The 24,963-nt window shown below is 42.9% G+C and overlaps 1 protein-coding gene across 1 annotated transcript; it reads left to right on the forward strand.

Moving 5' to 3' along the window:
• The first annotated feature begins 1,442 nt into the window (after positions 1–1,442).
• On the forward strand, positions 1,443–24,910 carry SLC10A1 (solute carrier family 10 member 1). Its single transcript, XM_032245781.1, has 5 exons — positions 1,443–1,933; positions 14,097–14,307; positions 20,364–20,542; positions 22,314–22,510; positions 24,394–24,910. The coding sequence occupies exons 1-5, from the start codon at positions 1,578–1,580 to the stop codon at positions 24,498–24,500; spliced, it is 1,050 nt and encodes a 349-aa protein (XP_032101672.1). The 5' UTR covers positions 1,443–1,577; the 3' UTR covers positions 24,501–24,910.
• Positions 24,911–24,963: the final 53 nt, after the last annotated feature.

Consider the following 24,963-nt stretch of genomic DNA (forward strand, 5'->3'; position numbering starts at 1 on the left):
CAATCTGACCCTGTGGGAATGCTCAGTCCAGGCATCACATCCAGTGCCCAGCCCTCTGCTTGCCCTTCCTTTGATACCAGCTCAAATCAAGCACCAGGAAATCATTACAGAGACTCTCAGAGGAAAAGAGGCTTGAAGTTCATGTCACCCAGGGCCACAGTAAACGACCCCACAGGCTGTGCACTGCACAAGCCCAGGGAGCAGCATTTACGTGGAGAGGACGCACTATGTACAGATCCTGCCATGCAGCCCTTATCCAAGCGGGGTTCCAGAGGCCTCAAGGCCATTCTTGGAGAGCTCTCATTTTCAGGTAGTACCTTGCACCAAGCCAAAATCTGTCCCCACCTCCACTCAACAGTGGTTCACATTCTGGTCCCTATTCTGCCCTCTGGAGTCCTACATACAAAGCCTAATCACCTGTTTCAGACCCCGCCCAGGTCTCCTGGCTTCCAACCAAGCCAAGAGGCAATTGTATTTCTGAAGGAGAACCCTCCCTTGTCCCACCCCTGCAGTGGAGATAGAAGGAAAGAGCTATGCTCAGGATAACCTTGCACACTAGGTGACCCTGCGCCAGGCATGCCCGCCTCTCTCTGCTGCTACTGCATACCCCAAGCTGGCTCCCAGCCTGAAATACACAGGCCCGGTGCAAAAGTAAACTCCTTAGGGAGTCAGGAAGAAAAGACTGCATTCCTGCTTCCTTCTCAACAAGTTTGCCAAGCAGTGGGCCTCCTCGGGCACAAACCAATCTCCACAGCCATGGTTTCCTCAGGTTGCTCTTCGGGGAAAGAGCCTCCAGGTTTCCTGAGAGCCCCCACCCCACCATCCCAGCTGGTTCCTCCCTCTGGAGGTAAGCATTCCAGGGAGCATGGAGCAGCCACCTCCAGTGTTCCTCTCTGGGACTCATATGGTCCCAGTTTGGGGATAAGACAAAAGTTTCCCTAGCACAGGGAGGGAGGACACTGGCATCCTCTCAGCTCCCAGGAGACGGGTCATGGACACATCCCCTCCTGGAGGCCAGTGACATTGCCTATCCCACACCCCCTTGAGCTACGCTACCTATATCCAGAAACCAAAGGCAACATTCAACTCCTTTCACTTTCATGGGTTCTGGGGGCAAATGATTCCCCCAACCAAGAAACTAAAAAATCAAGGCTGAGCTGGGATTCAAAAATCAAGCAGCTGCAGGGAAGAGGGACTGGACCGGGATTCAGGTGGGCCCTGGGCAGGTCCCCAGGAACCGAATGCCTATGAGGCACACTCAGTGGAGGGCAAAGGGGAGAAATAAGCCCAGAAGCAGCAAAGTGACAAGGGAGGAGAGAGTAGCACCCAGGAAGTCAGCAGAGGCCAGGCAGCTTGGGAGAGGTAGGGCAGGCAGATAAAATTCTGGGCTGTTCCTCTTTGGGGCCACAGCCAGAGAAATAGCTCAGCTAGTTGCATAACCCTTCTATTTGCCCAGAGCTTTTGTCCAGAAACTCTCTGTCCTGAGACGTGATTAAAGAAGACATCCAGCAAGAACTGCACAAGAAACGGAGTCAGCTGGAGAAGGAGGAGTGGTCTTCCGTGGCCTCACAGGAAGGATGGAGGCCCACAACGTGTCTACCACATTCAACTTCACCCTGCCACCCAACTTTGGCAAGCGCCCCACAGATCTGGCACTGAGCATCATCCTGGTGTTCATGTTGTTCTTCATCATGCTCTCACTGGGCTGCACCATGGAGTTCAGTAAGATCAAGGCTCACTTCTGGAAGCCGAAAGGGCTAGCCATCGCCCTGGTGGCACAGTATGGCATCATGCCCCTCACAGCCTTTGTGCTGGGCAAGGTCTTCCGGCTGAACAAAATTGAGGCGCTGGCCATCCTCGTCTGTGGCTGCTCACCTGGAGGGAACCTGTCCAATGTCTTCAGTCTGGCCATGAAGGGGGACATGAACCTCAGGTAAGCCAGGGGGTGAGGAGGGAACAGCCTGGGACAGGAGCCACATTAAAGATGTCACAATTGAAGGGAAGAGCTGGGCTAAAGCCAGGAAAAGGAGTGAATGCAGGCTGGGTGGAGGCTAGGGGCAGGGGGAGGCTGGCATTTATTGCCAAGAGCTTATGCTGGGATGGGGGTAGGAATTGGGATACGTCTTGGTTTAAGCACCAAGCCAAAGGGACCATACTAGTCCAGGAACCTTGTGGCGATCTCCTTGCCTTCAGAGGTGTCTCAAGGATTGTCTTAAAGGAGCATTGATTTAAGCCAAAGGAATCTTTGAGAGAACTGCATCCACCTACAACAGTGGACAAGTTGTCTGCTTTGAGAACAGAGATTTAAAAGGCAATGTGATTGGTTCTAAACATCACCAGGGAGATCAAAGTGACTTGAAACCAAATGAGCACCTCAATTCCTGCAAAGCAGACAAGAATTTCCAAAAGGTCCTCCCAATTACTGGTCATCTGAGATGTCCTCTCTTTAAAGTCCCTCATTCTGCATCAGATGCAGTGACATTTCCATGCAAAGGCACAACCAGGGAGATCTTAGAGTTTCCCAGCGCCCACTCAGGATATGCCAACCCTATCTTAGCCACACTGATAAGGGGAAGATAGCAGCAACCCCCAACCCCCTGCCCAAGGCATTATAAGCAGAAATTAGCAAGGGCTCACTCCTGGTGACACAGCACTCAGGGGCTGGTTGATGCCCATCCTTCCATCTAGTCTTGAACATCTGACTGAGTCACTTCGGACCTGCTCCAGCTCCAGCAGCCTGTGCTGAGGCTGAAGAAAACTCACTAACAGAAGCTCTTGCTTTTTGCAAAACCTCAGTCTCAAGCCGTCCCCTCTGGTTTAGTCCTCCGTGGAGACATTATTCAATGCCAGGTATGGCAGCAGAATCCAGGGAGTCCATCTGCTTGTCTGTCAGCACCCTACCCCTAGCAAAACTTTCCTAGGAAAACTAACCAAGTCAAGAAGCCCCTCCTAGTGACGCAAAATGACACTGGGACAGATTTTTTTAATGAAAAAAGTGAGAATGACTGGGCATGGTGGCTCACACCTGTAATTCCAGCACTCTGGGAGGCCAAGGCAGGAGGATCACTTGAGACCAGGAGTTTAAGACCAGCCTGAGCAACATAGTAAGACTGTGTCTATCAAAAAAAAAAATTTTTTTTTAATTAGCCAGGCACAGTGGCACATGCCTGTAGTTCCAGCTACGAAGGCTGAGGTGGGAGGATCTTTGATCCTAGGAGTTCAAGGCTGCAGTGAGCCATGATTGCACCAGTGCACTCCAGCCTGGGCAACAGAATGAGACCCTGTCTCTCTCTCAAATAAAAAAATAAGCAAGAGTGAATGTGAATGAGAGTTGGGGTTTAACAGGATCTGCCATCTGAGAAGCTCTGGGTTCTTTTCCCATATGATTTAGCCCTCACTGAAGTAGTTGATGGGAAGAAAGGTACAAAGAGGGCATTCGGCTTGGGCCTTCATCCTCGGAAAGGTATTTCAATGTTCAGCCACCTCACTGTGAGAAAATGCTTCTGCCTGTCTAATCCACATCCCCTCCACTACAAAGCAAGCCCTCAGTCTTGGATCTGGCTTATGGACAAGGCTCATAGTAGCCTATGTGTCCCAAGAAACCTAGAGTATATATCAATTCTGGTGTGCCAAGGATGCAGGAAGTCGGGGGCCTGGGAAGAGGTACTCAGAGCTTCGTGTTTCTGTGGAAGAAGCAGAGCTAGGGGGGTGGGAGGCAACAGTGTTTTTAAGTTTGGGTGGCCAGGTGTCCCAGACTCGTCGCCAGTGGCCACTATTTAGGCCTCTGCCACAATGCCTGCATTGCCGCGGCTCTAGGCCCCAGCCGGCCAGAGCCTCTGATGACTCAAGAACATGACCCCTCATGCTCTCTTGCCCAATCTCTTTGTCCAGACCCCTGATGACCATCATTTTTACCTAGACCACCACAAGAGATAAGCTCTGCTGGGACAGCCATTTTCTGCCATAAAGCTCCTTCCCCACAAACAAACCCTCCTATGCACATTAAACCATACCTCAGATCCTACCGTCAGAATGGGAATCTGGTCATCTACCTTCATGTACAGCCAGACTTCAAATCCCATTCCAATTTGGGACAATTTGTTATGTGCATTATGATCACGACAATGATTATAAGAAACAGCCAGGCACAGTGCTAAACACCTTACTTGGATAAGTGTAGGTGATCCTCCTACAGCACCCTCAGGGGCAGCGTGTAACAAGCAGCATTGAGAGGTAAGGAAACTGAATCTTAGAGAGGTCAATACATTGGCACCAGGTCTGGGTGGCTCCAGAACCTGTGCTTTTACTGAAACGTCTTCCAGGTCAGCATTTCCATAAACAAACAAAATGGTCAGACAGCCTCAAAGGCATGGGCAGATGCCACGAGTCTCAGCAGCAAGTATCGTGTGCGAGCCGCAGCTTCCCACTTTTCAAGAGAAGGTAGAATCTCTGTTTTATGTGAAATCAGCAACTCATTCAACTTTTTTTTAATGTGCAAACCAAACAATACATGCCAAAGGGCCAGCTATAGCTCAAAGGCCCCAGTTTAAGATAAGCACAATCTTCTCTATCCCATTTAGAGCTGGGAGGAATTGTAAGACGCAGATTCCATTTTACACATGAAGAGGCTGAGGTCCGAGACCTGCCAGAGGTTTCCCAGAGTTTGTGGGAAACTGTGTCTCCCTCCACTCTGCCCCATAACTGGAGTCGGTCTGAGCCAGGCCACCTGGCAGACCCCTCAACACAGCCAGGCACAGCAGCTCCCTCCTCAAGGAAGGTCACTAGACAGGTTTCAAAAAATGTAGGTGACAAACAGGCGAAAGAAAACGCCCTCACGGTTGAAGTGAGCATGGCTTGTCAGGCACAGAGGAGAGAGTGCTATGCCAGCAGGAGCTGGCCTCCTTCAACCACCCTTGCTGCCCCAAGTTCATCTGCTCCCCCTACCACCATTGGACTCACAGCAGAGCCCAGAGCCAATGGCCATGGGGACAATGGGCTTGGACACAACCCAAGCACTTCCACAGGTCTCCCATCCATAATATAGGAAGCTTAACCAGCACAAGATGGAAGCCACTGAAGTCCCCAGAAATTTCCTACTTCAGAGAGACTTTGTTGGGGCTCTTCACAGCTCCCTCAGTTCTGCCCCCAATCTGCATTGACGGATGCTCGAACCAGTCCCTTAAATGGGGTATACAGGTGTCCAAAAGCAGGGTCTGTGCTGTGTTCTTAAAACTTAAGCATGAGAGAAAAATAAAAAAACAAATGTCTCCCTTTCCCTGTGAAAGGCAGCCAGGCCTACAATCTCAGGGACCTAGAGTCTGTAAAAGTCACTGTCCATCCCTGTCCCTTGGGGTAAACCAAGGATCACAACAGTCACAGATGCCAGCAGGAAATGGATGTCCCTGACCTGCCCCTAGCACTGTGCAAATGGAGGAAGTACCTGGGGTTGGGGAATATGGCTCCTGCATACCCAAGCTGACAAGGCACACCAAGTCCAAACTCCAAAACTCCTGACACGCCGAGCCAAAGTAAGCATGATTCCTCTGCTCTAGGACACCAAAACAAACACACAAGTTGTGTTTGACTTTTGTCTAAGAGGAGATCAATAGTGAGCATTGAAACCCCCTGTATTCCCATTCCCAATCTCATTGCCCTCTACCACATGCCAAAGGGAGCACCCCCCAGGAATTTGGTGTTCAGCATTTCCACCAACCCTTTTCAACTATTACCACATATGTACATATTCATAAACAAGATAGACTGTGGGATTTACATCTTTTAATTTTGTACAAACAGTATTATACTGTCCACATCACCTAACAGCTTGCTTTTTTTTTTTTGAGAAATAGTCATGTAAAGAAAACAGCTATCTCACGTATCTGAACTGCTGTATAGTTTGCTTGCATTAATCCATTCTCCTGTTGTCAAAGATTTGTCTTGCTTCTGTGAACAAACTTGTGGGTGTCCCTATGCCCACTTATGAGGGCATATGTAGTTAAAGCAGGACTGCTGCGTTATGAGAGTCACACATCTTTAACAAGTCTCCAAGGTTATTGTTCACATCACACTTCCCCAAGTGGTGTCTGAAGATCCCTGTTTCTCCATGCCTTCATCTATATTGGAATTGTCAGATTTTTAATTTTTTTTAAAATGAAAACAGTGAAGCAGATCACAATAGTTTTAAATCTGATTTCATGGGAGGTCTACCACATTTTCATCTGTGTCTTGGCCATTTGTGTGTCCTCTTCTGGAAACGTTGGGTCTTTTGCCTGTTTTTCCATGGGATTGTGGTTTGGGTGGGTTTTGAAAATTAATTTGTAAAGTTAATGGTTGTTTATATATGTTGCAACAGTCTATTCACAGTTTGGAGCTGGTCTTCACACTTTGATAATAACGTCTTCTAAATATAGACTGCTTGTGTTAATTTAGTCATATTTGCCAATATTTTCCCTTTCTGGTTTATGTTTTTTAGGGGTTTCTTTTTTTTTTTTTTGAAAGAAAGAAAGAAGGAGAAAGAAAAAGGGGGAGAGAGAACAGGAGTCTTGCTCTATTGCCCAGGCTGGAATGCAATATTAAAAAAGTATTAAAAACCTCTTTTATGCCAATATTTGTACTTAACAACAGCGACAGGAAGGAATAAGGGAAGAAAATAACAAACAAACAGCCAACCAATATTTCATTTAAGTCTGTGAGATGCTATGCAAATGCTGAAGAATGATTTACTTCCAATTATGTGGTCACTTTCAAAGTAAGTATAATATGATACTGAGAAAAATGTATGTTCTGTGGACCTGAGGTGGACAACTCTATAAATATTCGCTGAGTTTACTTGTTCCAGGTCTGAATTCAAATCATAGATGTCCCTATTAATTTTCTATCTGATTGATCCATCAAATATTAACAATGCAATGTCAAAATCTCCCGCTATTATTGTGCGGGAGTCCAAATCTCTTTATAAGTCAATAAGAACTTGTCTTACGTATCTGGGTGTTCCTATATTGGGTACGTATGTATTTATGATCATTAACTCCTGTTGTTGCATGATCCTTTTACCATTATATGTCCTTCTTTTTTCTTTTGGTCTTTGTTACTATTAAAGTCTATTTTGTCGGAGACAAAAGTTACAACTCCTGTGTTTTTTTTTGTTGTTGTTGTTGTTGTTTGCTCTCCATTTAATTGGTAAATCTTCCTCCATCCCTTTATTTTGAGTCTTTTTGTGTCATTGTGACTTCGATCTGGATACAACGTACCAATAGATTTTAACTTTTTATTCAATTTGCCTGTGTCTTTAATTGGGGCATTGAATCCATTTAAATTTAGGATTAATATTAATATTTGTGTGTTCAATATTGTAATTTAATGCTAGCTGGCTATTTTGCCCATTAGTTAATGTAAATTCTTCATTGTGGAGATACTCTTTACATTTTGGTAAATTTTTGGGATGACTGATACTGGTTGTTCCTTTCTGTGTGTAGTGCTTCTTTCAGAAGCTCTCGTAAAGCAGGCCTGGTGGTGATGAAATCTCCGAGTGCTTGTTTGTTCGTGAAAAGTTTTATTTTTCCCTCATTTATGAAGCTTAATTTGGCTGGATATGATATTCTGGGTTGAAAATTCTTTTCTTTGAGGATATTGAATATTGACCCCCACTCTCTTCTAGATTGTAGGGTTTCTGCTGAGAGGTCTGCTGTAAGTCTGATAGGCTTCCCTTTATGGGTAACCTGACCTTTCTCTCTAGCTGCCCTCAGAATTTTCTCCTTTATTTCAACCCTAGTGAATCTAGCAATGATGTGTCTTGGAGTTGCTCTACTTGAGGAATATCTTTGTGGTGTTCTCTGAACTACCTGGAGTTGAGTATTGTCCTGCCTTACTAGGTTAGGAAAGTTTTCCTGAATAATAACCTAAAGAATATTTTCCAGCTTGGATTCATTTTTTTCATGACATTCAGGTACACCTATCAGTTGTAAATTAGGTATTTTCACATAATCCCATATTTCTTGGAGACTTTGCTCATTTCTTTTTACTCTTTCTTCTTGAATCTTGTCTTCTCATTTCATTTCATTAAGTATGTCTTCGACCTCTGATATCCTTTCTTCTACTTGATCAATTCGACTGTTAAGACCTGTGCATACTTCTTAAGTTCTCGTATTATTCTTCAGTTCCATTAATTCACTTATTTTCAAAAAAAAAAAAAAAATTCACTTATTTTCGTTTCTAAATTGTCTATTCTCATTAGCATTTCGTCAAACCTTTTTTCAAAGTTCTTAGTTTCTTTACACTGGGTTAGAACATGTTCTTTTAGCTCACAAAAGTTCCTCATTATCCACCTTCCGAAGCCTAAATCTGTTAATGGAACATACTCGTTCTCCATCAGGCCTTGTTCCCTTGATGATGAGGAACTGTGATCCCCTGTAGAAGGAGAGGCATTCTGATTCTGGGTATTCTCAACCTTTTTACGCTGGTTTCTTCCCATCATTGTGAGTTTATCCACCTGTCGTCTTTGTGATTGCCAACTTTCAAATTAGTTCTCTGAGTGGACGTTCAACTTGTTGATTCCCAGAGCTAAAATCTGAGCAACCCACTGCACTGGCTAAAACAGCAGCGTTAAGATTCGTGGTGCTTTTCTGCTCGGGAATCTCCGGTCTGGCTTCGCTCTTGAATCCCTTTTTCAATTGGGTAATTGAGTGACTCTGCATTCCCGGAGCTCCAAACATCAATCAAAAGGGGACCCAGTCCCGTTTACTCTGCACCGAGAACCGCTGCGCCGAAGTGCCGGCAAAACCGCCACACCAGCCACAAGAGTTGCGCTGGCGACCCGTGGGGCTCCTCCACTGGGAATCTCCTAGTCCGTAAGCAAGTAAAATTCATCTGAAAGTGTGGTGTTCTCTCTTTCTGTGCGCCTTCTCTGGGAGCTACAATCCTGAGCTGCTAGTGATCGGCCATCTTGGATCTCTCTCCAGGGATTTCTTTAAGAAATCCTTTACTATCTACAAGACTGGCCAACATGGCAAAACCCTGTCTCTACTAAAAATACAAAAGAATTAGCCGGGCATGGTGATCTGCACCTGTAATCCCAGCTACTCAGGAGGCTGAGGCATGAAAATCACTTGAACGCGGGAAGTGGAGGTTGAAGTGAGCCAAAATCATGCCACTGCACTCCAGCCTGGGCAACAGAGCAAGACCCCGTTTCAAAAAAAAAAAAAAAAATTTTACTGCCTAGAAAGTTACAAAGACATTCCCCTATATTTTCTTTGAAAAGTTTCAAATGTTTGATTCACATGGAAGAACTTATTTTTATGTATGGTATGAACTAATTTTATCTTTTCCGTATAGATAGAAGATTCCCAGTCACGTTGAGTGAATTTTTCTCCAGTCATTTGTAATGTCATCTCTCTCATTTGTGTCTGGGATCTCTCTTCTCTTCTTTGGGTCTGTGTGGCTATCCTTGTACCAGTTCCACACTTTCTTAATTACAATTTTGTAAGTCTTGGTATCTGAAAGCTAAGTCTCCCCACCTTGTACCTGAAAATCATGTTAGCTATTCTTAGCCTTTTACTCTTTCACTTGAATTTTAGTATCAGCTTTCAAGTCTACAAAAAAATTATACGTCTGGAATTTTAATTAAATGTGCATTACATTTATACACAAATTGAGAGACCACCTTTAAAATAGTGAAGCTTCCCATCTATGAATGTGGTATAGCTTTTCTTTTACTTAGGCCTTTTTTAATACCTTTCTATAAAGGTTCATAATTTCTTTCATAAAGATCTTACATGTCTCTTTTAGATTTATAAATATTTTCTAGTTTTTGTGAATATTATAAATGATGTCTTTTTAAAAAAAATTAGTTTCTAGTATATCAAACCCAACTGATTGATTGACTGATGCTAATGTATTTAGAACCTCATACATTCTCTTACCAGTTTTAATGGAAAATCACTTAGATTTCCTCTATGGACAATCCTATCTTTGGCAAAACAAGGAAGTTTTGTTTCTTATTTTCCCATTCCTATATTTTTTCTATTTCTTGTTTTGCTGTGCTTATTAGGGCCTATATATAGTATAATTTATAAAAGAGGTAATAATAATGAATATCTTTGCTTTTATTTCTCTTGTTAAAGAAAACTCCTCTAACTTTTTACCATGAAGTTTAATGTTTAATATAGATGTTTAATAGATTTCCTTTCAAGTTAAGGAATTTTATTTTGTTGCTAGTGTATTAAATTTTTATTAGGTGAGAACATTAAATTTTGTTGAATGACTTTTCTGTATCTACAAAATTATATCATTTCATTAATCTAATAATGTAGTAATATATACATTAATAGATTAATGTTAAATCATTCTTATCTTGTTCATTGTATTCCTTTTTTAAAACATATTTTATGATTTTTGCTTCTATGTTCATAAATAAGATTGGTCCCCAATTTTCCTTTCTCATAATATCATTCACCAGCTTTAGTTCCAAGATATTAACCTTGTGCAAAAAATTGAGGCATGTGTCTCCTTTCCATATTTTCTGGACAGATTTGTATAATATTGCAACAATCTCCACTTTTCATGTTTAGTAGAACACTACTGTAAGACAGTATAAATCATGTCAGGTTCTAGAAGATAGGTTTTGAACTGTTTATTAAATGTCTTTAATGATTCTAAGGTGAATCAGGTTTTTGGCTTCATATTGACTTGGTTTGTAGGCTATAATTTCCATGAAATCGTCCCTTTAAGTTGAAAATGTAATGCCATTTCTCAGTTTGTACAAACAAAAGAAAAAAAGAAAAAATACATATAATTGAAAATTAAAGTATGAAAATGTCCTTAGTTTCTTTTATGACTTTTTAAACTCTTCATCGTCTCTGTAATTATGTTCCCTTTTTCACTCTAACATCATCAGTTTGTGCCATCTCTCTTTTCCCTGATCTGTATTGGTTTTTAGCACATTTCCAAGGCTGTGACGCTATCACCATTATCTAATTTCAGAACATTTTCAACACCCTGAAAAGGAACTCTATCCCATTTAGCAGGAGTCCCCATTTCTCTCTCCCCTTCCAACCCTTGACAACCACTAATCTACTTTCTGTCTCTGTGGTTTTCACATAAATGGAAAACCATTTGCAGGTCATATGCCTGATACAGGTCTAGTATTCAGAATACATGAAGAACTCTTACAATGCAATAATAAAAAACAAGTTTAAAATGGGCAAAGTATTTGAATGAGATATTTTTATCTCATATGCATTCTAGATTTCTTTCAGTTAGCATAATATTTTCAAGGTTCATTCATTCATAGCATGTCACAATACTTCCCTTTTTTATAACTGAGTAATATCCCATCGTATGGATACAATAAATTTTGTTCATCCATTCCTTCAGCTGATGGACATATGGGTTTTTTCTACTTGTTGCCTAGTATGAATAATCTCTTTGAAAGTTCATAGGCAAGTTTTTGTGTGAACATCCTTTCCATTCCCTTGGAATATATACCTAAGAGTTGAATTGCTGGATTATATGATGATTTTTTGTTTAAATTTTTGAGAAACTGCCAAACTACTTTCCAAAGCACCATTTTACATTCCCACCAGCAGTGTATGAGGATTCCAAATTTTCCACATACTCTCCAACACTTGTAATTGTCCATCTTTTTAATTATAGCCATGCTAGTAGGTATAAAGCAGTATCGCATTGTGGTTTTGATTTGCATTTTCCTAATAAGTAATGATGTTGAGCATCTTTTCATGTGCTCATTGGTCATTTGTATATCTTCTATGGGGAAATATCTCATTCAAATCCTTTGCCCATTTTTAATTTGTTTTTTATTATTACATTATAAGAGTTCTTCATGTATTCTGAATTACTAGACCCTTATCAGATATATGACTTGCAAATATTTTCTCCCATTCTCTGGGCTGCCTTTTCACTTTCTTGATGGTGTCCTTTGAATCACAAGTTCTTAATACTAATAAAGTCTGATTTGTCTGTTATTTCTTTGGGTGTTTGTGCTTTAGGTGTCATATTTAAGAAACCATTGCCTAATCCAAAGCCCCCCTCCTTGTTTTTCAAATATGTCTTTTATTATTTTTCTATTCTAAATACTTTTCCACTATGATTTCATTGATGATATAATTAGAAAGTCCCCCTCCCCACCATAATTCTTTTATTATTGGTTGCTCAGTTTCAATGCCCCTCACATCCCAACTCTAAGACCTCAATTCTGGTCGCTCCCTTGGGCATTAAAGCCTCCAGAGTGCCAAGACTAACACTCCACTCCCCTCTGTAACCCCTCTACACAGTGAAGCTTCAGCTTGAGCTCCCCCACTACTTTGCATTTGTTTCTTGTCCATGGGAACTTTTTTTTTTTTTTTCAGACAGTGTCTCACTCTGTCACCTAGGCTGGAGTAGAGTGGCGCTAACATAGCTCACTGTAGCCTCAACCTTCTGGATCCAAGCCATCCTCCTGCCTCAGCCTCCCAAGTAGTTGGGCCTACTGGTGCATACCACCACACCTGGCTAATTTTTATGCGTGTGGTTTTTTGTTTGTTTGTGTGTAGAGACAGGGGTCTTACTTTGTTGCCCAGCCCAGTCTCAAACTCCTGGCTTCAAGGAATCCTCCCTCCTCGGCCTTCCCAAATGCTGGAATTATAGGCATGAGCCACAATGCCAGCCTCCCTTACTTTCTTACAAGCTCAAGTGTGTATTTAAGTGTTCCTGGGGGTGGGGGAGTTCCTATTATCTACCTCACAATTTTCTTTGAGGGCCTCTCCTCACCTCTAACAGCTCTTATCCCTTATGACATGTCTACCTATTGTTCTTGATGGCTACACTCTAATACCTTTGATCTAGGCTACTCTTGATGCATATTTAAGCTAGATTCCATCATTATGGAAATAATGAAAGAAGTGTAGATGGATGGTAGGGCTGTGGGGAGAAGGAGGGACACACTTAGTGTGGTTTTCCTAGGGTCTTGCCAAGCCCTCACCTCCCAACCACCTTCCCACTGGAATGGAAGTCAGAGTCATATATTGTTAATGTGAATGTCCATAAATCCAAGGAGATGCCCTATCAGCTTCCTTCTCAGTTGACCCTTCTGGAGGGCATCTCCCTAGACATGGTCCTGGGACTAACAAATATAAGATTCCAAATGGAAAATGAAATTGGACAAGTAGGATACAGATTAGCGCTGGAAGGATATATTATTCAGGCTATGAGTCTCACTCTCAATTTATTTTAAATAATATCAGGAGGAACCAGAAAATTAAGAACAGGAGAACAACAGAGTAGGGGACTGGAATATTATCCAAGATGCAAAGCAAGCCTAACCAGGTTATCCTGTCATTTACTCAACATGGGTAACTGTTGCTGCCTTCTCTACTACTCCACCACTATGGCCCTTCAATTATTCTGTTTCTTACTGCTTCACTATTTATTTCACAGTCCTTTTAATCATGGTATCTGTTTATTGATTTTTTTCTTAGTAGGGTTTTGGCTTCTGCCTGACCATCACTCCACACCACCTGTTCCCAAAGGTCAAGTGCTCTGTCACTGTGTCTCACACTCAGATTCCCCACGAGGTAAAATGTGCTGATATAGCTAATTGTTATTGTCTCCACTGGACAAAGCCACTACAACCAGCCATTCCCTAAGCTCTAAACCAGACATTTAGTAACTGTGGGTCAGGTGCTATTCCATGGTTCAATGGGCTAATGACCACAGTAATGGGATCACACAGTTAGCTTTCTACAAAATTGGCTGGGATGGGGCAGGTGCTCAACGCAAAAAGAGTTCTGTTATAGAGGAGATCAGAATGGCTCTTTCCACAATGAATCACACAGGGGTTGAAGCAGTTGAACCAGCCTAAGTTCAAATCCTGTCTCAGCTACTTACTACCTCAGGTGATTTTGAGCAGGACACAACTCTTCTAGTCTCTAGCCTCCTTGTCAGCGAAAAGAAGATAGTATGCTTACTGCCTAAGGATATGGAGGAAAGGAACTCTAGTTACATTGTAAAGAACTTAGCACAGTGACTGGCACTTAGCAGGCACTCAACAAAATAGTCTGTATTCATGAGCTCTCTCTCTCTCCTCTTCCCATGTCTCCCACCAGCATTGTGATGACCACCTGCTCCACCTTCTGTGCCCTTGGCATGATGCCTCTCCTCCTGTACATCTACTCCAGGGGGATTTATGATGGGGACCTGAAGGACAAGGTGCCCTATGGAGGCATCATGATATCACTGATCCTGGTTCTCATTCCTTGCACCATAGGAATCGTCCTCAAATCCAAATGGCCACAATATGTGCGATATGTTGTCAAGGTAAGAACCTGGGGGCTTGACAAATTAGGGCAAAAGAGTAAAAACACCATATACAACTATAAGGCATAATCATTATATTAATAATAAACATATCTATGCTTCTACTAGATACTAAGTTTTATGCTATGCACTCTGAGGAGTTTCACTGTCACCAGAGTTTGATATTTGCAGAAAGCGAAGTAACACATGAGGTCGGCACGGTGGCTCACGCCTGTAATCCCAGCACTTTGGGAGGCTGAGGTGGGTGGATCACTTGAGGTCAGGAGTTTGAGACTAGCCTGGCCAACATGGCGAAACCCTGTCTCTACCAAAAATACAAAAAAAAAAAAAAAAAATTAACCAGACGTAGTAGCAAATGTCTGTAATCCCAGCTTCTCAGGAGGCTGAGACAGCAGAATCACGTAAACCAGGGAGGCGGAGGTTGTAGTGAGCTGAGATCATGCCACTGCACTCCAGCCTGGGCCATAGAGTAAGACTGTGTCAAGAAAGAAAAATTTAAAAAAAAAAAAAGTGAAGTAACACATGAGAGAAACAAGATCCAATTCCAATGTACACACAAGTATCTGCAGAAGGCAAGGAGATGGGAACAGTGACGGCTGGAGTGGTCAAGGAGGCTTCTTAAAAAGAAAGGGCTTGAGGCATTTGGGTAAACCTGGGGAGAAGCCTGAATAGAGGAGTTCAGAGGGCACCAAGGGCAAATCTGGCTGATGTGATAAGAAGCTAGAGGAGAGAGGTGGTATACCCACTCCCAGCATTTCAGGAGAGGGATGGGGTGGGAGGTGGAGTTAAGGCCACAAAGGTTGTAAGGTTCTGCCTTGTGTGCAGGAGAATCCCAGACTCTTAGAGTGCAGCTACAGTCTCTCCACCAACACTTTCAACATTGGAGTTCTGTCCCTGCCAGCCTCCCCCTTGGCTCCCTGTTAATCCCCCAGGGCCAGGGGGTCATCCTGGTCCTCAGGAAGGACTTGATCTCCTGTACTATCTCTGCCCCTGGATCAATGCCTCTGGCCTGGTCTGCAGGGCGTGCTGAGAACCTCAGCGTCTGGCAGAAGCTTTGGGCCTGGAACAAAGAAGCCAAGAGTTCCCCTTTTTTTTGGGGGGGGGGGCGGGTTATTTTCACACTACCATTGTCTCAAGAGGAGTTTTTGCCCTTGCCCTCTCCCAGTGCCATGGCCATAGCTCCCCTTCCCACCTGCTGGAGGACATTGAAGGAATGATCCCTCCTACTTTCCGACGCCAGTCATGGAAAAGAAGATAGTATGCTTACTGCCTAAGGATATGGGGGCAAGGAACTGAAGCCACTTAGCACAGTGACTGGCACTTAGCAGGCACTCAACAAAATAACCTATATTCATGGGCTCTCTCTCCCGCCTCTTCCCTTGTCTCCCACCAGCATTGTGATGACCACCTGCTCCACCTTCTGTGCCCTTGGCATGATGTAATCCCTGGGATCTATGATGGGGATTACATCATCCTCTCCACCCTTGCATCTCAGAGACCTCCCTTTATTGATTATGTCCCCGCCCCAGCAGCCTCCCCTCTCTCACTCTAATTTGTAAAGCATCTCTGTATTGGTTCTTCACAATCAGCTTTGATACAGACTCACACATCTTCAAAAAACAAAACAAAAAATATCTCACTAGGATTTTTTGTGAAATCCACCTCCCATTCCACCTAACACCTCCCTTTGTTCCCCCTCTTCCTAGCCAGGCTTCAGGAAAAGTCCCCCTCACTCCTCCCTCTCTGTGTGTGTGTCAGTATCTCCCTCTCTAACACCTTCCTCTTCCCCCATGCTACTGCCAGAGCTCTCTCACGAGTGACCAGGCCCTCAGCAATTAATTTCCATTATTTGAATCCCTCTCTTCTCTTCCCCGTGGTTTCCCATCCACCCAGCATCTTGATGACCACCTGCTCCACTTTCTTTGTCAAATCCAATGGACATTTCTCAATCCTTCCTTACCTTAGCAGCATTGGACATAATTGACCACTGCCTCCTCCTCAAAAACCTTCTCTATCAGCTTTGGTGACTCCAAGCTCTGCTGCTTTCCTCCCACCTCTCGTAAACTCCTTCAGACTCCCTTATGAGTTCCTCTGGTCAAAGGCACTTCTCTGCATTCAGTTTAAGCTTTTTGCCTTTCTCACCAGACCTCTCCTAGCCCAGGATCTGGTCCCTCTCAGGTCTGCAATTACCATCTGCAAGCTGAGACTTCCAGAACAGCATCATCAGATGTCAACTCTCTCCCAACTCTAGAATCCATTTATTATCTACCAGGTCATTCTATCTGAATATACCTCAGGAATTTAAAACTTAATATATGTTAAATTAAAGTCATCTCCTCCCCTTGTGTTATCTCAGTCAGTGGCATTCTGCATGCCGAACTGCCTCAACCAAAAACTGGGAATCATTCTCAGTGTCCTCCTCTCCTTCACCACCCACATCCATCTAATCAATGACCATTGATTCCACCTTGTGTTGCTGGAATCCACTCATTCCTTTCCATCCTCACCTCTCACTAGACAACTTAAATGGCCTTCTCATCCTACCTCCTGACCCAGTTTCAACCTGAGGGTGAAGATGTAAAGTACAAACTCTTATCATGTCACTCCACTGCTTAAGGCCTCTCATTGGTTCCTTTCCCCTAGGATAAAGTTTAAACTCCTTAATGTGGCACTTGATCTGGTCTCAACTGATCTACCAGTCTCAGCTATTTTCCACTTGCCCTTCCCTTTGCATGGAACACTCTTCTTCCCAATTCTCACCCCACTCACCCTTTAAATCTCAACACAATTAGTGTCTCCTCCAGTAAGCCTTCCTTAACCTCCTAAGCCTGAGAAGGATGCTTGTCCTATTCATTCCCATAGTACCCAACGCTCCAGCTAACCCCTGTAGCAATCACTGCATTAAGAATACCTGGGTTTTTTTGTTTGTTTTTGAGATGGAGTCTCGCTCTGTTGCCCAGGCTGGAGTGCGGTGGGGTGATCTCGGCTCACTGCAACCTCTGCCTCCTGGATTCAAGCAATTCTCCTGCCTCAGCCTCCTGAGTAGCTGGAATTACAGGTGTGCACAACCATGCCAGGCCAATTTTTGTTATTTTTAGTAGAGATGGGGTTTCACCGTGTCGGTCAGGCTGGTCTCCAACTCCTGACCTTATGATCTGCCCACCTTGGCCTCCCAAAGTGCTGGGATTACAGGTGTGAGCCACTGTGCGCAGCCATACCTATTCATTTTTATTCCCCACTCATTTCTCAAGAAGCAAGACCATAAAGCTATGTCTTAATTAACACTGAATCCACAGCATGTATCACAGTGCCCCCATAGCTAATGCCTGAGAATAAAGGAATGAAGGGCAAGTCCTATCTGCTCCTCTTCCACACACCAGCAGAAAAACAACATACACAGAGAAACATGTTTGTGCGTGTCATTCTTTAAGATAGTTTGTGGGGTGCATAAGATTGCTTTAGTTTTTAAAAAATCCTATACACCCCACAAACTATCTTAAAGAAATACATATAAGATATAAAGAATATTAAAATGTGAACTGACCCCTGCTATCATTTAATGCTACTCTGCCCATTTTAGAGGTAGGAAAACTGGAGACCAGAATACCAAGTCACACTACTAATAACAAGTCACACTACTAATGATAACTGACATGACAGCATGTCTCCTTTATACCTCAAAGTAACTTTAAAAGTGTTTCTCTGAGGATGCAAAAAGCAGAATCTCAGATCTTAAAGCTAGAGAAGGCTTCAGGATGAAGTTGAGTCTCCTGCCTTATTCCCAATTTGCAGATAGAGTAACTGAGGCCCTGAAAAGTTACTTGGCAGAGCCAGGATTATCTCAACTAGTCTCTGTTCCTGTTGTGTTGCACATTCACTGTTCAATGCCACAGGGAAAATGAAGTCAAAATGAGACCAGAGAACATTAAAAGGGCTAAGAAATACCTTGGCTAGAAAGACAGAGACCAGTAATAAGGGACTACATAAAAAGTGATCTAAAAAACCCAGGCATACCCGGGACCCATTTTGCCCCTGACTAAACCTCCAGGGTTAAACAACCACAAAGTCAACAGCTATGCTGATCTTCCTATATTCCAAAGCTGGAGTCACTCCTGTAAGGATGCAAACGAACGTGTGCGACAAGCTGCAAAGGCTGAGGCATCCTTGTTTCTATGGCTCTTTGAGGACTATGCTCGTCCCTCATCACCCTATCCCATAAATAATATAGTGAGCGCCAAACTGGAAATGAACAAATGATTGACCTACCCTCTTTGCACACTTAGCCCTCCTAGGACCTTGCAAATCCAAATAACCCAACTTTCAATAACTAGCTCTGGCAGCAGCTATCTGCTCACACTGGCTTCAACCAGTTACATTCACTGGTGGAAGAAAGGTCACATTTAGATATGCTAAGATACAATTTCAGGGATGCTCATTTTGAAAAGCAATTCAAGTAATTTTTAAATTACCCATGCAAGGGTTTCTCCAAAGTTATGTGGTTAGAAGCTGATGAATCTGAGCATGACATGGCCAGGAGCCACTTTCATGATCAGCCATCCACCATTCTTTAATTCTGCCATTTCACTGACTCAACACTCTACTCATGCTTTTCCATACCTGCTGCTACTGATGAACTGACCCCTGACTCTCCTTTGTCTTACAGTTTCTGTCAACTTGTGGCTTTTATTGCTCCCAGGCGTCTATGTGTTTTAACACTTGTCCCTGCTATTGCTTTCCTCTCTGTAATCCTGTAAACTTCCTAGATGAGATATCTGATTATTTTTACTACTCAGCCTGCACAGGCCATCTTTGTCGGTAGACTATGGACATGTCATCTCATGTGTCACTGGCAAGTCAATGGATTGGCTGCCCATGAATGGGCACTCATTCCAGTTGTGAGCAGGGCAATGAAGTCAGGTGGTACAAAACATGGTGGCCTATGAAGAAGCAACTACCCAAGGCCACTTGTCTCAGCAGGAATTGTAGACAGGATAAATTTCCAGAGATAGCAGCAGTGAGAGTGACAGAAAACTCTAAAATGTTAATTTCCTCTCCTTTGAGTTATAATAAGAGTTAGTTTAGTGAGTTCCTATATGCCAGGTCCTATGTCCTCAACCTCCCTCAGGTTGCGTGAATCCCCAAAGCTTACACACCTGGAGATTAGCAGAGTCAGCTTTCCCACCTGGATCATATCAAAGTCTGTGCTCGTAACCACCATTCTGCAGACCCCAAGAATTGGAGAGCATGAGTGAGAGAATGAGAGTGAATGCCTATACAGAGGGAGAGGGCTTCTGGATTTGTGGACAATTCCTGTAGCACAGTATCTCCTACATTATCATTACACTCTTGATGGAAATAAAAACTATCTGACCCTTGGGTAGAGGACAAATTCGAAAGACAGAAATTCAAAAGGGGAAATCAACTAAAAATGCAAGGGTAAACTGAGTTCATTACCTAACACATCTTTTAATAAAACTTGAAGCACATGGTTATTGAAGAGGTGTGAAAGTCCTTCCATGCTGGGATAGGACCACTAATTGGTATAGGTGATGTTCTATATGATCACATCAGTTGCAAAAAGGATTAAAAACAGAAACACAAAGCTGTGCAGCTGAAATCTGGGCAATATAAATGTTAAAATGTCATTAGGACATTATGAATGTACTTAAAGCCACTGAACTGTACACTCAAAGTGATTAAACTGGCAAACTTTGCTATACATATTTTACCACTTTAAATGTTAAGATTATCCTATAGACATGATAAATTGTAATAAAAAGATGGGCTGGGTGCAGTGGCTCACACCTGTAATCCTAGCTCTTTGGAGGGCCAAGGTGGGAGTAGTACTAGAGTCTAGGAGTTTAAGACCAGCCTGGGCAACACAGTGAGACCCTGTCTCTAACATTAATAAAAAAATAACTTTCTTAAAGCAAAGAAATCCAAAAAGAAAATAAAGATCTTTCATATTGCCTTCCACTTCCAATTTTTTAGTGCCTCCCCACCTCTCTGTTCCTCCATATCCCCAACCCTTCTAATTGCCTTATCTTTATTCCCAGGGAGGGATGATCATCATTCTCTTGTGCAGTGTGACCGTCATAGTCCTCTCTGCCATCAACGTGGGCAAGAGCATCTTGTTTGCCATGACACCGCTCTTGGTGACCACCTCCTCCCTGATGCCTTGTATTGGTTTTCTGCTGGGTTATGTTCTCTCTGCTCTCTTCTGCCTCAATGGACGGTAGGTATTACTGAATTTTTTTGAGACAGTGTCTCACTCTGTTGCCCAGGCTAGAAGGCAGTGGCACATTCTCGGCTCGCTGCAGCCTCAACCTCCTGCGCATAAGTGATCCTCCTGCCTCAGCCCCCTCCAAGTAACTGGGACTACAGGCACAAGCCGCCATGCCCAACTCATTTGTCTAGAGATGGGATTTTGCCATGTCGCCCAGGCTAGTTTTGAACTAATGAGCTCAAGTGATCTGCCTGCCTCTCAGCCTTCCGGAGTGCTAGGATAACAGGCGTGAGCCACTGCACACCTGGCAATAGGTATTTTAGGTCCCACTCTCCCATGGGCTTCATTCTTGTCCTAGTCTTTCAGGAAAAGCAGCTAGAACCTGAAATCTGCGCAACGCATTTCCCTAGCAATATGTTCAAATGCACGAACTGGACAATAGACTTTCGACTTGAAAATAATTGAGGGGAGGACTGAATGGGTTAAGAATGCAGACACCAAAGGCATCCAAACATCAATAGCAACAGCAAAGTAGCATCTAGATTCCCTCTGCTGACCAACTCCTTGGTAGTGGCCCTGGGGTAGTTTCATGTCGTGACAGGTGTTGATAATACTCCTCTTCCTTGCCCACTTCTCCTCTTCTGCCTAGGCTTCAGTCCCAACACGGACACCACTGGGTGACACTCAAGAGCTGAAGTAGCTGTGAACCTTGACTAATGTAATCCAGTTCACAAACACAGCTGCTCCTCTGTAGGAACAGTTTGAGGGCATGGTACATGAACATCAGACAACCTAACAAGAGTAGTATGAAGACTTTTCCTCTTTTTAGCCACAGTAGACAAGTGCTTATGCAGAAATCTAAACATTAGTAGCACCCCATTTTTTTAAAAAAAAGATTTTTAAAATATAATTTTAAACGTAATTATCCATTTTTAAAGACATGTTAAACAACAAATTACCGCAGGATGTAAAACATGATATAGTGAGTCAAAAGGCTGTCGATGACCACTTGGTAATGTTGGCTTTCACCAAAACAGAGGGTGATGCAGACCATAATTGGCCACAGAACCATGTGTCACTACAGTAGTCTCCACCATAATAAATGTGCTATAATGTCTCTCAGGTTTTTTTCTAGTAGATAACTATTTTAACACAGTAAGTTGCAATGCAATGAATTACATGTGTATTCATTACATGTAAACATCTCACCCTTTAATCCACAAAATGTAAAGCAAAACCAAGAAAATGTGTTTCAAAGATAGACAATGGGACTGAATCAGGTTTTGCTTTTATCTTTAATCATTACATGTTTTAAAGATATGTAAGCCAGAAACTTGGAAAACAGGACAAGGTCCCAGACATTTCAGACAAACTTTTTCTAATATATATTAAAAATGTAATTGTCCTACGAGCCCAATATAACAAACCATTTAATAGATATTGGCTCCTTCCTTTCATCCCTCAGTAGCCAGACATTTCTACAAATTTTAATTTAGCAACTCTACACAAATCATAGATTTCCAAGTTACTCAAAAAAACATCTCACAAAAGCTTCCTGAGTACGGGTCACCATCCCCTCACAGCGCTGGATTGGTGTCAACTGAGTCTACTTTTCTTAGAACTGATGTGCATTCCACACACCTGGCTCCCTTCCACCTTCTTATGCTGGACTGTTCAGTGAATCCTAGAGTATCTGGGCTGGGGGGTGGGGTGGAGCACAAGCCAAGTTGCTTCCTCTAGTTCCTTCTGAGTGCATATGGGGTTTTCTTCACCAACACAGGTGCAGGCGTACTGTCAGCATGGAGACTGGATGCCAAAATGTCCAACTCTGTTCCACCATCCTCAATGTGGCGTTTCCCCCTGAAATCATTGGACCACTTTTCTTCTTTCCCCTTCTCTACATGATTTTCCAGCTTGGAGAAGGGCTTCTCCTTATTGCCATATTTAGGTGCTATGAGAAATTCAAGACTCCCAAGGGTGAGTACTGAATTCTCCCCACTTCAAGTTCTGCTCCAATATTGAACCTGAGCCTACCAACAAGCCAAGCTTCTAGCAGGGACTTTTGAGATAGGGCTTTAATTCTTAAGTCACTAAGAACCAGGTAGCCCCAAGAAGCATGCAAGAGGCTTTAAAGATCCAAGTCTACTTCAACAACTGCACTCCATTTCTTCCTTCTGGCTGGAAGAACAAAATTGTGGATGCAGTTTACCTCATACAACTGAAGCAATTTGGGCTGCTTTGTGTCAGTGGGGAGACATCACAGGATAGAACTGCCTTGGACAACTGAGATTACTAGTTGTGTTAAAGGCCACTATTCACAAGAGTTGGGGAAGTTTCAGTTTCCCAGGACCAGGTTTTCATTTCCTGGAACCAGATCAGAACCACAGCACCACTGGCACCCCCATATGAGGAAAAACATATGAACGCAATAAAGAAAAAGAAGATTTCTCAACCCTAGTTACACAGTAAAGGAAACTTAAGCATAGGGTTAAACAGTTACTACCCCCACAATACACTTGATTAATATGATTTGTACTTTATTCTTACCACCACGGGGTAATAAAGCATCTCTTCTTCTCTAAAATGCTCAGAGCATTACCTTTCAAAATATAATCGAACCTCAAGACAGACCAGAGACCACAGTGCCTTCCTCAAAGTGCACTTTAACACCAATTTAAAAAAACACACTCAAACCTACTTTATAACACATTTCACTATAACTCTTAAGATTAGTATATTGTCCCTAACTGCTTACCCAAATCCTTCAACTGCCCCTTCATGTCCACGAATTGAAGTCCCCTTCAAAAGCTTTTCTAGACCCTAGGGACTGTGATTTAAACCCTAGGAGAAATACACAACTTTCCCTGTTTGAATTTGCCACGTTATACTAGCAAATACTGATTCTCTCTCCCTTTGCAGTTAACTATGATGTAATTAGGTTGCCAGCCAAAACTAAACAAGTAAAGGCTGACCATGCTCTAGAACCATTTTAGAAGCTTTGGTTCAAAGCTACAGTGGAGTTTTAAGAATCTAGTCTGATGCTTATCTGAGAGGAACTCAACAGATTTGCTGCCTTCTCACAAAAAGTCCACAAAAGTTTCTAGATCAACTAAGTTCATAGATTTGAGGTTTTAGAACCAGAAGGACCTGGAGTGACCTCAAAGGACAACATTCTATGGAGCTTTAGCTCTCAAGACTTACAAAAAGCTTTCCACACAATACATTTCAGAAGACCCCAATGGAAACACTAAATCAAAACAACTTATTTCTTTGGACCTAATGGCCCCAAGAAGCTATTGTCAGGGTGAAAAATCTGTCGTTTTTAAACTTTTGATTCTTGCACCTTTCTATACAGATGGGAGAATTCTGTACAAAGAATTCTCCCATCTGTATAGAAAGGTGCGGGAATCAAAGCTATCTTCAAATTTGCATTACCACCTACACTGTGGGCAAGAAAAAAGGTAGAACAATTGGATTTGGTGGGAAGAACTGGAAACTCTCTTGGTTAGACTTTCTCAAAGATCTTTCCTCCCTGCCTCCTTATTCCCTGAATGCAACACAGTCCCTGCAAACATAAACAAACCCATCTCCCCTGTTGTTTCACTGTATGTACAAAGAAGTTAGAGATGAAATGATGAAGACTCAATAGTCTAATTCATTAGGACTTTTATTACTACTACTACCATTAGAGAGATTGAGGGGGAAATGAATTTAAATCACAGGAGAGACGGCAGAGATGGAAATATATATATACAGCACATCTTAGGTCTCAGTTGGTATTATTTTCCAGATTAAACAAGTTTCATTGTTTTACTCCCCTTGTTCTCCCTCTACACCTATGGCCCTTTTTAACTTTACAGATAAAACGAAAATTATCTACATAGCTGCCACAACTGAAGAAACAACTCCAGGAGCTGTGGGAAATGGCACCTACAAAGGGAAGGAGTGCTCCCCTTGCAGAGCCTAGCCCCTCCCACGGCAGCCTGGATTCTGGTCCCAAAGCAAATTCTGAAAGCCAGTCTGGTAAACTAGAGAGCAGCAAAAACTCCAGCCTTGCCTGAGTCTCTCCAGCATTTCTAGTACATCTATCGGAATCATCAAGCCTTGGCCGGGAACACAGGGTGTCTACCAAAGAAGCCTCACCTATCCCCAACTTAGAATTTGCTACTTGAAGACTTGTTCAGTGACTGTAAACTCTATGAAACCAGAAACCAAATCTGCCTCTTGCCGGGAACTCTGTAACAGTGCCTGATAAGTATCTTAAGTCACTAAATTTCTGAACTAACCCATGTATGTGTTTTATCCATTATTCAAATACCCAAATCCCATTTCAAGTTTTGTGACCCAAAAGAGAAATAAATGCTCAAAAATACTGTAGAATTAGACTTCAGAAGTTCTAACATAAAATATTCAGACCCCCTTTTTTCCCT

This window comes from Sapajus apella, unplaced genomic scaffold, assembly GCF_009761245.1.
Source record: "Sapajus apella isolate SASKATOON/1434 unplaced genomic scaffold, GSC_monkey_1.0 scaffold59, whole genome shotgun sequence".
Taxonomy (NCBI): Eukaryota; Metazoa; Chordata; class Mammalia; order Primates; family Cebidae; genus Sapajus; species Sapajus apella.

What these genes read in the sequence shown, in the direction of transcription:
- SLC10A1 (XM_032245781.1), top strand. Translation starts at nt 1,578, where the DNA reads ATGGAGGCCCACAACGTGTCTACCACATTCAACTTCACCCTGCCACCC. An exon ending in ATGTGCGATATGTTGTCAAG is followed by an intron (nt 14,308 to 20,363) that starts GTAAGAACCTGG and finishes CTTTATTCCCAG; the next exon opens with GGAGGGATGATCATCATTCT. An exon ending in GAAATTCAAGACTCCCAAGG is followed by an intron (nt 22,511 to 24,393) that starts GTGAGTACTGAA and finishes TTAACTTTACAG; the next exon opens with ATAAAACGAAAATTATCTAC.